General features: G+C 53.5%; 1 protein-coding gene across 6 annotated transcripts in view; it reads left to right on the top strand.

Annotated features, from left to right (window-relative positions):
• Window positions 1–6,450, top strand: part of BCAS4 (breast carcinoma amplified sequence 4) — a 60,663-nt gene extending 54,213 nt beyond the window's left edge. For 3 of the 6 annotated variants that reach the window (XM_060122793.1, XM_060122792.1, XM_060122794.1), the window contains one exon: window positions 5,880–6,450. In XM_060122793.1, the coding sequence (XP_059978776.1) occupies window positions 5,880–6,157 (278 nt within the window). In that variant the 3' untranslated portion in view covers window positions 6,158–6,450. The remainder of the gene's footprint in view (window positions 1–5,879) is intronic. The other 3 variants (XM_060122797.1, XM_060122795.1, XM_060122796.1) reach the window with 2 other exon arrangements.
• Window positions 6,451–12,329: the final 5,879 nt, after the last annotated feature.

Below are 12,329 nucleotides of genomic sequence, written 5' to 3'. Positions count from 1 at the left end.
TAGAGACAATGTGTGCAACTTGGGCCACAGGAAGTGTAGTTGTTGTTTTCCCAGTAGGATGGGCCTCTCCCAAGTCCCCTGGGGCTGGAGGTGCCTGGTGACCTGGGGGATGAGGGTGAGTCTCTGGCTACCTGAGCTTCCACCCGTGGTCAGCCTGAGGCCTCAGCCTCCCAGAGGATGACCCACACTTTGGAACCTCAGAACCTGGCCCACACGTGGGACAGCGGTGTGGCCTTTCTTTTGAGGTGGAGGATGCTTAGCCAGGACAGGCTGGAGTTGCAGTGATGACCCAAGAGCAGCCAATCAAATAATACTCCGGCCTGGGGACAGTCAGCAAGGTGGGCCTGGGCCTAAATCCTGCAGCCTGTGTCTGGTGACCTATCACTTAGTGCCCACTTGCATGGGAGATACAGAGATGGGTTTGTCATTCCTGTTCTATTTAGGAAGATAGATTTAATTCTGGGGCAAACTGAAAAAAACAAGTCTGGCCTGCCCCCATCTTTGTAAATAAAGTTTTATTGGCACGCAGCCATGCCATTACTTTCCACGTTGCCTGTGGCTGCTTTGGTGCTGGGAGGGCAGAGCTGAGTAGCTGTGACAGAGACTGTGGGGCTTGCAAATGTTTACCATCTGGCCCTTTGCAGAACAAGTGTGCTGACCCTGGCCTGAACAGAAAGCAGTCCAGGGAGATTGGGATTGACATATATACACTAATATGTATAAAGTAGATAACTAATAAGATCCTGCTGTATAAAAATAAATAAGTAAAATTTAAAAAAAAAAAAGAGAAAGCAGCCCAGGATCGGGAATATGCAGCTGGGGCTTCCCAGAGGGAGATACGAGGCGGGCTAGGACTCACGAGGAGCCGTGCGGGATTTCTGGGGGCAGGAGTGGGCAGATGGCACAGGCCCTGAGGTGGGTGGGCAGACAGTGATCCGACTGGGGGGCTTCAGAGGAGAGACCCTGAAGCCAGGCTGGCCCGAGGCTCCCCCTTGCCACGTGCTTCAACAGCCCTCTGGGGGCTTTGTCAGGAAAGGAGCTGCTTGGTGGTGCAGACAGCCCAGAGGGCCAACCCCGAGGCAACCACCACCGGAAGCGGCAGGTTCCAGAAAGGTGACGTGGCCCCGTGGGCCCTGGGGCCCACAGGGGAGCACCCGTAGCTCCTCTGCCCAGCCACCGGGAGCTTCCAGATCATCTGATTTTCCAAGAGTAGCTAGCTGGCAGTCTGGTTTTCCTGAGAAATCTGCTGACTTTTTACATGTTTGCAGTTAATTCCAGTTTTTAAAAACCATGCAGCCGACCAAGCACACACATGCATCTGGTGTGTGGGCTGCAGGTTTGGGAACTCGGGGGTCTGGGGTGGAAGTGAGGAAGATGTGGGAGGCTGTGTAGACCCAGGAGAGCATGCCAGGCCCAGCGCCCCAGCTCCGGAGACCCTCCTCCAGCTGGGAGCTCGGGCTGATGGGGGCATGGGGGACTGGGAGGGAGGGCGGCGGAGCCCTGGACCTGTGGTGTCAGGTTTCTGTGCCTCCCATCCTGTCCCGCTGGTGGAACCTTCTCGCCTGCAGGCGAGAGTGGGAGCCTGGAGCAAGCGCCAGGGAGTTGGACAGTCCTCCTAGCTTACCTGGCCGCCACTGGAGCAGAATCTCAGTACCAGCTGCAGGTGAGGGGGGAGAGGGGGAGCTCTCTGAAGTCCCTTCTGAGATTCTCCAGGATTTGGGCTCGAGGCAGGAGCCCAGTAGGGCGATGGGCAGGGGCTGGACCTGGAGCCAGAGAGGCCTGAGTGGACCCCGGCTCTGTGGTTCCCTGGCCCCTGTGACCTCTGAGATGGGGACAACTCCTCCTGTTGCAGGTCATCCTGGGTGTGAGAGGGCTGGGTTTCCTTGGCGTCCGGGGTGCCTGCGACTGGGGCCTGGCCTCCGGTGTGTGGTCCTGCTTTACCCTGACAGCATCTGGGGCCTCGGGGCCTGCTTTTAGCCTCACACGCCGGCCCTTATCTGCCGATTCCGCCACTGGTTTCCAAGCGCTCGTCCGCACTACTGTGGATTTACTCTTCGCTTTAGGCAGGAGGCTTGGTTGCAGGCGACAACAGCCCAGGTCACCTTGGCTTAAGCAAAGAAGAGAATCCCGTGGTCTCAAGAACAGGACAGGTCCCAAGGTGACACTAACCTCGGGCAAAATTCGATTCAGGTGCTCAGATGATACTGTCAGGACTCTGTTGCTTCCCCTCCCAACTCGGCTTCCTTGTGTTGGCTTCACTCTCAGGCAGGCCCCTCAGTGTGTCAGAAGTGACTGCCAGGTTCACGGGCGCGTCCTCACTGGGACCTGGGAAGGGGGGACGGGGGCAGGAAGCAGCCCTGTCCCAAGAGCCAGAGTCCCAAGGCTGCTTCTCATTGGGTGAGCTGGGGTCACCTGCTCACTCCTGGACCAATCACGGCCCAGGTGGGTCAGGCCTCCTCTCACTCATCCTTCAGCTGTGGAGGTGGGCAGAGCAGCTCCGCGGGGGAGCTGGCAGCAGTGATTCCACAAGACGGCCAAGATGCTGATACCAGAATGGGACGTGGAGGCTGCACAGGCCGAGATAACATCCCACGCCCTTCCCATGCCCACCCGCTCTCCAAGAGCAGCATTTGGGGCTGAAGTGGCCACTTTCGGAGCCCCCTGGCTCAGCTCAGGGCCCCCCTTCCTGGCTGACTGCAGGCCCAGATCTCCAATGAGCTGTGAGTCACTTTCCCGCAGATTTTCCACGTGCCCCAAGATGTTGGCAGGGGCTTGGTCCAGGGCCAGCATAGAGCTGCACCAGCCTCTGCGGCCTTCCTCGCCATCTTCCCGGCTGGGGGCCCCTTTGAAAAGGGGAGCAAGCTCGTTTGGAATGGCTCGTTCTCCTGGGCCCCCGTGGGGTCCTGGCGAGCGCGCGTAGCTGCTGTCTAATAATCCACCTGTCGCCTGGCTGGGCGCTGGCACAAGGCTCACCTCTCCCTGCGTCCCCCTTCTTGCTTTCTGAGTGCAGGAAGGACGTTTCCACTCCAGCACCAGCAAAGATGCCGCCACTGCTTGCATTAGATCTCGCTGGAACTCAAGATACAATTATATCCAAAGCTGCTAAGGAGTCTCTTAGGATTACTTCTCCTTGGTTCCTTCATAATTATATTGATTTTCTCCTTTTTCGGAAGGCTGTCTCCTTCAGGGAGGAGGCAGAAGCCCCATCCCTGTTGGAAGAACCATCTGACAAAGAACAGGGGGTCCAGAGGCCCAGGATCTCCAGGAGAGGGACACCGGCTCTGGCCTGGCCTGGCCACTCACCCTTGGGGCCCGTGAGGCCTTGCCTGGGTCCTGAGATCAGGAGAGAAGGGAACCTGTCTTTTCAGGATCACCAATGTGCTTTGGCCCCCAAGCCTTGTGTCAGGACAAGGGAGCTGGTCTTTGAACTGTCATTACTTGAATCTTGCATTTTCTAGATACTACAACGGCCAGTTCTCAGGAGGAACTGGGTGAGGATATTCTAAAACGATGGCTTATCCACAGACTGCATCCCTCAGGCTGTGAGATGCATCTTGGGGCTCGTCTCCCCGTTGTGTTTTGGTCACAGCGCTGTCAGAGGACTCAAGTCCAGCCCACAGGGGTGGGTGGCAGCCCCGGGAAGGTGCTGGGAGAAGGGGGGACAAACGCGTCCCAAGTATCCCCCAAGCGGGCTGAGCCGAGTGGCTGACCCGGGGCCGACTGGTTCAATGTTCCCTGTGCCCTTTTGGGAGGCAGACCCTAGGCCAAGGTGAACTGTTCGTCCTGGCTTTCCAGATGTGCGTGGAGACTCAGGGAGGTAAGCGGTCCCCAGACACCCGAGTGCCCGAGTGCGGTCCACCTTATCTGAAGCCCTTTTGTGGTTTCCTTCTGCAGCAGAGAGAGGGCTGGGGGGTGCGGTAGCTCAGGGCTTCGGGGCTTAGACATTAGAATCTGTTCCCTCTCACCCCAAATCCAGCCACTTTCACCTTTAAGGGATGCCTACCTGCAACAGCTTCCACTCTGGTCCCGTTTCCCCTACAGTCTAGTCTCTGCTCTTTCTAAAACACTTATCACACACACACACACACACACACACTCTCTCTCTCTCTCTCTCTCTCTCTCTCTCTCTCTCTCTCTCTGTCTCTCTCTCTCTCTCTCTGTCTCTCTGTCTCTCTCCCTCCCTCCCTCTCTCCCCGTCTCCCCGTCCCTGGTCTCTTAGGATAAAGTTATTAGCTCAGCCTCCAAGAGCCCACATCATCCGGCCCTGCTTTGCAGCAGCATCCCTGTCTACACTCTGACCCGGCCTGACTCCAGACTGAGCTGCCTCAGTGCCCGCGGCCCACCACACCACTCAGCACTGTGCACAGGGTGTCCACAGCCCGGACCACCGCACCTCCGGCTCCCCCTCCACGCAGCCCCTCCGGCCGGGGGTTGGGGTCCTAGGTGCTGAGCCTCTGAATGCCTCCTGATCCCTCCGGGATGAGATGGGCCTCTTCCGGGTTCCAGGGGCCTTGGTGCTTCAGCGCACGCTGGTGGTGTTTTCCTATTGGTTCCTTTGTCTCCAGATAGAGAGGGAGGCCCGTGATGGCTGGGGATGCGTCTACGTCACAGCGGTGCCCTCGGCCGGCCCTGGGCATTCAGAGAGGTAGTGGTTGAGTGGACAGATACTCGGACAGGTGGGAGGCGGGTAAGGCACCTCCCGGAACGTCGTCTCCCCCAACCACCCACGAAAGCGGGGATGGTGGCGGTGTCACCGTGGGGAAGAAGCATGGGGGCGGGTAAGCACACACCCAGTGCAGCGCAGAGCTCGTGGACGGGCTGGGCTTCGGGGGAGCGGCCAGTAACTGCGGGCTGGGGCCACACACCTGTGCGCTGCCACCTGTGACTGCAGCTGAAGGCGGGGGCAGAGCTTGCTCTGGGCTGAGCGGGCAGGGGTGGCCTGGAGACCAAACAGTAGACGGAGCTGCGGGGGGAGGGCGGAAGGGTGGTGAGAGGGAGCCCAGGTGGAGACGTGCAGAGCCCTCCTCCCTCTGCACCCCTGGAGCCCCACACTCCTGCCCAGCTCCCTGCTGTTCCGCCCCGGAGCCTAGCAGACCCTCCCTCCTCTGAGCAGGTCACAGTTATTGGGATCGGCCCTGGCTCTACGTGAGAATCACCTGAGAGCTTTGAAATACCCCGAGGCCCAGGCCACACCCCAGACCAACGACATCAGACTCTGGGGGCGGGGCCTGGGCATAAGCATTCCATAAGTCTCCCAGGAGGTTCCCTGTGCAGTCACATTTGCGAAGCACTGTTTGAGGCCGTCCTCTGTAAAACTGGTTTGACCTTGAGATGCCTGGGTAACCCGCAGGGTTACTAGAGCTTGAGGAGGGTCCCCTCCCTAACCTCCCTGCCACAGAAATCCACACCAGAAATAAGTAAGCACTTCTTAAAATGGTTCAATTAAAAAAAACAAAGTAACACATGCATATGGCCCAGCCTTCGGGCAGCACAGATGGGCGCACATTCAAAGAAGCATCGGGCCCGACCCCAGCTTTCCCAGGCCCTGGCCCACGGCGCTGTCTCGGCTCGAGGCCCTTCCTGGCACGCGGTGGCACGAGGTACACCTGGCTTTCTCAGTCATCCCTCCTCAGAGCCCGGTTCTCTCTAATGCTGCGGAGGGCTCCGTGGACACGGACCAGCCCTGCCAACCTAGCTCCCCACCACGTTTCAAATGGGCCGGCTTTGGCTGTCACAGGCAGTGTCACCAAAGAGTCATGGAGTCTTTGGTCAACTGGGCTATTCTCCCTGCAGGATGAACTCCTGCAAGTGGAGTTCTTGGGTCTCAGAACAAGTGGCTTCACGAGGCTGATGGGGCACCTGGTTTTCTGTCATTCCAGAAGCTGTGGACGCCGGCGGCCCCGACCTTCGAGCTGCCCGCGTTGTACAGAACCGAGGACTATTTTCCTGTGGACGCCGGGGAGGCAACGCGCCGAGCCCCCAGCTGCCAAAGGCGTCTGTGAGCCCTGCGGTCCTGCCGTCAGGGACACCGGGAAGTGAAATCTGTGTGCCGCGCAGATTGTTCGTTTTGTTTTGTTTTGTTTTATTGTTGTGGATGCGTTTTCTGAATTTTCCCCCTTGCTTCACATGGGCCCACAGGGTTTGGAGAAGCATTTAGGACCCACAGGTGGGCAGTGCCTCAGAGATGAGCTGGAGAAGGCCTTCTCCACTGGCGTTTGTCCTGCCTGGTGTTCTGGACAAGGTGGTCACCCAGGGGGATGGGCTGTGGGGCCTTGGATTTCCCTTTGCCTTGGAAGGGCTTTGCACAGACGTTGTGAGGGGCTCGCGCGGTGCCCCCAGGGTGCGTGGCTCCAGGTCCATGCGTGTCGGCCGGTTTGTGTGAACCCCGGTGCCCACTGGCCCTGTGAACCGTCTCAATAAACGTGTCCAGGTCGCCTGGGTGTAAATGTTTCCCTGATGGGTGCTCCTGCCGCGGGCTCAAGCCTGATCCTCAGAATCAGCAGATGAAGCCCCTCGCCTGAGGGGAGGGTGCAGCTGGCCTTCAGATTCCCAGCAGAATGCAGAGATCGTTCAGATTCCCTGGAGTCCTCCAAGGTGTGTTTGCTTTAATTTCTTCTCATGTAGATGAGTTTCCTGCTATTGTTCTGAAATGTTGGATTCCTCACTTTGGTGATGGATATTTCTAGTTTCTGGAATCCCTCCCAGAGCCGAGAACGAACACACACACACACACACGCACGCACGCACGCACGCACGCACGCACGCACGCGCGCGCGCGTATTGCAGACCAGCATTTGAATTTCAAGGAAATCTGACATCATGAATCTAGTGAGATAGTGGTAGCAAAGCAAAAAATAGAGTTGAGTCTTGCCAATTTTAGAACAATTTTTTTTAATTTTATTTATTTTTGGCTGCGTTGGGTCTTCGTTGCTGCCCACGGGCTTTCTCTAGTTGCGGTGAGTGGGTGCTACTCTTTGTTGCGGTGCAGGGGCTTCTCATTGCGGTGGCTTCTCTTGTTGCAGAGCACGGCCTCTAGGCGTGCAGACCTCAGTAGTTGTGGCACGCGGGCTCAGTAGTTGTGGCTCATGGGCTCTAGAGCGCAGGCTCAGTAGTTGTGGCGCACGGGCTTAGTTGCTCCACGGCATGTGGGATCTTCCCGGACCAGGGCTCGAACCCATGTCTCCTGCATTACCAGGAGGATTCTTTTTTTTTTTTATAAGCAAATCACTTGGCTTTTCTTTTTTTTTATTTATTTTATTTTTGGCTGTGTTGTGTCTTCGTTGCTGCACGTGGGCTTTTCTCTGGATGCGGCGAGCAGGGGCTACTCTTCATTGCGGAGCACAGGTTTCTCATTGTGGTGGCTTCTCTTGTTGCAGAGCGTGGGCTCTAGCCACGCGGGCTTCAGTAGCCGTGGCACACAGGCTCAGTAGTTGTGGCTCGCGGGCTCTAGAGCACAGGCTCAGTAGCTGTGGCGCACGGGCTTAGTTGCTCCGCAGCATGTGGGATCTTCCTGGACCAGGGCTCGAACCCGTGTCTCCTGCATTGGCGGGCGGATTCTTAACCACTGCGCCACCAGGGCAGTTCCTTAGGACAATTTTTTGAACTAAAAGATATAAGTGAACCCCTTGTTTCAAGTACAGCCAGCGTTTTGCAGAGATAATTGTTGTAAAGTAAACATAATTCTTTATTTAAAAATGTCAAGACGTTATTTTAAATTATTGAAGTAAAGTTTACAGGCGGAAAGGTGCACCTAAGTGTATGGGTCACTGAATTTTCACACACTGAACACAACTGCTTAACCCTCACCCTGATCTAGAAACACACAAGCATGATCAGCACCCAGAAGCCCCCTCGTGCTCCCTTCCAGCCAGTGCCCCACCCCCATCCAAACTAACACTACCCTGACATCTCACAGCATAGACGGTGCTGGTGTCAGCGGCTTCTGTACCTTGTAACTGGAGGCGGAGTGGCGTGTGTATACTCGGCGTGTCAGCTTTGTCCCTGGCTCCCCCGGCGGACACTGAGCCTGTGGCGGCATCCCAGTGGCTGCTGACTGTTCATTGTCGTGGCCGTGATGTATTGATAGGGACTGTTTTTAACGAAGGAAGCTTAGCTCTTCCCCGTGCCCTGGTCTGCTCAGGGAGAGCAGAGCTTCAATGGAAAGTTCCTTTTTCAGACAAGTGGTGAGGACAGCAGTTTCTGGAAAACCGGGTATATGTTGATTGCTGAAGATGCCCAGGCTTCTTTCTCCTTCCAGAGGCCGAACCAAGGGTCTGGGAGAGGTGAAGGGGAATGTCACAGGATTAAGCCACAGCAACAGAGGTGTTCTAAAATAGAGACCCACAGGACCGTGACTAAGAGCTTATAGGCTGTGAGGTCAGCCTGCCTGGGTAGCGCCATCATCTCCTGCACATCTCAGCTGTGTGGCCCTGGGTTAGTTGCTTACCTTCTCTGAGACTAGCCTCAGTAAGATCTTCCACAGTAAGAGACAGAGAATAATGGCACCTGCCTGTTGGGGTGTACTGAGGAGGAAATGAGATGACCTGTGTCAGGGCCCGGCGATGGGCACTGGGTAACAGGTGGCTGTGATGGTGACCAGGCTGGGTGGGGGAAAGGCCCACTGTCCTGCGTTTCTCAGTTGGCTCGTGGCATCCAAGAGCCTCAGCAGGGAGTGGCTTCAGAACTGCCTTACATTTCAGAGTAAGAACGAGTCACGGGAGAGTGAGAGCTGCCAGAGTCCAACTTGCACCCTCTGGTTTTGCTGTCCTGGGACTCTTTTGGGGATACCCCCCACAAGGCAGCGAGGAGGGGTAAGGTTGTAGGACAATATCTATGGGGAAAAGGTGACTAATGAGCTAGAATTGGCCTTTCCAAGTTTCCTGGAGTTGCAGTGCCAAACAATGAACTTGCAGGGACACTTGGAGACACTTAAGGGGAGGGAAAGCCAGGACACAGAGCCTGCCAGGAATTCCTGACCTCAGTCCTCTGAGCTGCTGGTGCTCTGTCCTGGTGCCAGGTGACCTGATGGGTGTCCCCCGTTAGAGCAAGTGTCGGATGTGTTTCCTAGGAAATCAGCGAAAGTCTTGACGCTGACTTGAGAGGGTCAAACCCAAAGCCCACGGCAAGGGTCACTTTGCAGCCTACGAAAGGGTGATCGTTTTCTTTCTCTTTTTCTTTCATTGGTGGCTGTTTTTGGACAGGGGCACCAGGGTATAGGCCATTGCAAGTCTTCATAAGAGCAAGGCCCTTTGGTCGATCATTCCCACTTTCCCCGTGGATGTGAACTTCACGTCTGTTCAAAGTAAGAGGTTTCAAGACGGTGGCCCACAGGCTGGCAGAACTGTATGGTTTGCCCTGAACTGTTTTAAAATGATTTTCATGTTGAGACAACTGGGTAACCATCTGGAAAAAATAAAGCGAGTTCCATACCTCATTCTGTACACCAGGAACGGTTCCAAAATTCCAAATGGATTAAGGAGGAGTTAAATGTGTAAAATGAATTTATAGAATAAGGAGGCAGAAACATTGGAGAGTCATAAAAAAAAAATCCAGAAGCCATAAAAGATGAAGAATTGGATTATATTAAAAAATTTAAAATCCTCTGCATGGCAAAAACAAACAGAAAATTCAACCAAAAAAAAAATCTTAAAACAGAACGACAAAATCCTAAGCAAATTCAAAAGACGAATGACCAAAAAGACAAAGGACAAACTGGGAAAATATATTTGCAGCTTGTATTACAAAGGGGTAATCTCCCTAATATATAAACATCTCTTACAAATAAATAAGAGGAAAACCCCCAGAAAAATGGCAAAGGTTATGAATAGGTATTTCACAGAAAAGAAAATGCAAAAGTCATTTTAAAGATATGAAAAGATACTCAATCTGTAAGTATAAAGAATATTGAAATTAGTTTTCACTTATGCAGGCAAAAATAAAACGTTTTTGATGACACTGTTGGTGAAATTTTGAAGAAATGTGCATTCTCATACGTTGGTGGTGGGACATGATTCTCATGGAGGTCTATGGGCAGTACCTATCAAAATTAGAAATGTATATACCCTTAGACCCCTAGGGCCCAATTCTGCTCCTAGGGATCTAGCCTCCCAATATATATACACACACAAGAGAAACAATAAATGCAAAAGTTTATTCACTGCTCATTGAAATAGCAAAAGATTGGAAAGAACCTAAGTATCCATCAGTTAGGGATTGGTTCAGTTACAGTAGCTCCACACATGCATGCATGGGTGGAATCCTATGAAGATGTAAAAATGGATTGGGAGTTCTTTGTGACTTGGTATGGAGATATCACAAAAGCCAAAGTGGAGGAAAAGGTACCTGATATGCTACCATCTGTGTGAGAAAGAAAAGCATTCAACTTCTCTGGGAGGATAAACAAATATTTGAGAATGGTGAATATCTACGGTGGGTGAGAAGTGGACTTTCCATTTTATTTTAAACTTTTGGTATTTTGGTGTTTCCCTATTCAAAAAATTCAATTAAAATCAGTTGCCAGCAATTAAAAATCAGGGCAGTTCACATTAAGAACTGGATTTCCAGCTTCTTTTCAAAAACGAAAATAAGGCAATATGGGGCTCATAGTCTTGCAAGAACGAGCCACAGCTGAGTCCCTTTAGCAGGGCCGCGCCCTCCGGGTCTCTCTTGTATCTAAGTTATCTCACTGATTTCTTTACTGCCTGGCCCCACAGGTATTTGCATTTGCAGAAGTCCTCAACAAAATAGCAGCAGACTGAATCCAGAAATATATAAAAAGGATTAAACACCATGACCAAGCGGGCTCTCTCCTAGGAACGCAAGGTTGGTTTAACACCTTAAAATCAATCAGTGTAACACACTTGGATTAATAAAAGTAAAAAAAACCCCACATGGTCATCTCAAGAGATGCAGAAAAAAGCACTTGACAAAATCCAACATCCCTTCATGATAAAAGCTCTCCTTCTTGGGGTGGAAAGGGGAGTTCTCAGAGAAGAGGTTAGAAGCTAGGCAGACACCCCCAAAGGGGTCTTGTTCCAGGATTACCAGTTCTTTCGAGATGACCTGTTGACCCAGGCACCTGGAGGCATCAAGGCATTTCCTTCCCATCTTAAAGCAAAATCCTGCTTTGTCTTTTTTTTTAAAAATAAATTTATTTATTTTATTTATTTTAATTTTTGGCTGTGTTGTGGCTGCGCACGGGCTTTCTCTGGTTGTGGCGAGCGGGGACTCCTCTTCCATGCGGTGTGCGGGCTTCTTATTGCGGTGGCTTCTCTTGTCACGGAGCACGGGCTCTAGGTGCGTGGGCTTCAGTAGTGGCAGCACGCAGGCTCGGTAGTTGTGGCTCGCAGGCTCTAGAGCGCAGGCTCAGTAGTTGTGGCGCACGGGCTTAGTTGCTCCGTGGCATGTGAGATCTTCCCTGAGCAGGGTTCGAACCCGTGTCCCCTGCATTAGGCAGGTGGATTCTTAACCACTGCACCACCAGGGAAGCCCCCCGCTTTGTCTTATGGTCAAGAGCACAACCATCTTTGGGTTTGAAAGAATTCAAAGCAATTCTGACTCGGAGCAGCTGTCTCAGAATTTCCTCTGTGAGGCCTCTGTGCTCGCTGTAGATTTAAAGCATCAGAATTCTTATCGGTAAGCACCAGCTGGATGCACTTTAGGCTTGCAAGCCGCTGGGGAGGGGCAGCGGTCTGAGGCTTATTTCTGCCTTCTTTGCGGGGACTTCTGGGGAGTGTGCTTTGCTGGCTGCCTGGGCTGCTGAGGTGGAGGAAGGAGTATGGAGCCGACTGCAGTGGGCAGGTGTACTTGCTCTAGATAATCACATGATTCCCTCAGAGAACCAAACCAGGCAAGCCTGACTCTGCTGGAGGTCGGCCCCTCAACCGGAAGGACTTTCTCATTGGGTCTTCCAGGGAGCAGTTCCGTCATAAATGTAGCATTCGGCGTTTCGCCAGCAAGGCTCTTCTGGGGGAGCCGCGCCCGAGGTGCGGGAGAGGGAGGAGACCTGCGGGAGCGCCCTGGACGATGAGGTTTGTGCTTTTCCTTTGTTGGCACCAGGACTGGGACTGTTTGCAGCGGTGACCCCGCCAGGGCGACCCGTGTAGGCCCGCGGTCTCATCATTGCTCCTGGGGAACCGGCGAGACCTCAGGGCATTAGCTTACACGTGTAACATTGTTTTCTACACACAAGTTGCATCTCTGGGTGTAGAGATGGGGGTTCTTAGGCTGTCCGGCAAGTGCGTGTTTGTTGAATGGAGAGAAATAGAACAAATGGTCTTAAACGGGAGACCACTGGTAGCAAATACATGAATCAGGGGAAGGCTCACGCT

This window comes from Lagenorhynchus albirostris, chromosome 15 (assembly GCF_949774975.1).
Source record: "Lagenorhynchus albirostris chromosome 15, mLagAlb1.1, whole genome shotgun sequence".
Lineage (NCBI taxonomy): Eukaryota > Metazoa > Chordata > Mammalia > Artiodactyla > Delphinidae > Lagenorhynchus > Lagenorhynchus albirostris.
The sequence above is the reverse complement of the archived record's forward strand: the minus strand, read 5'-3'. Positions and strand labels throughout refer to the sequence as shown.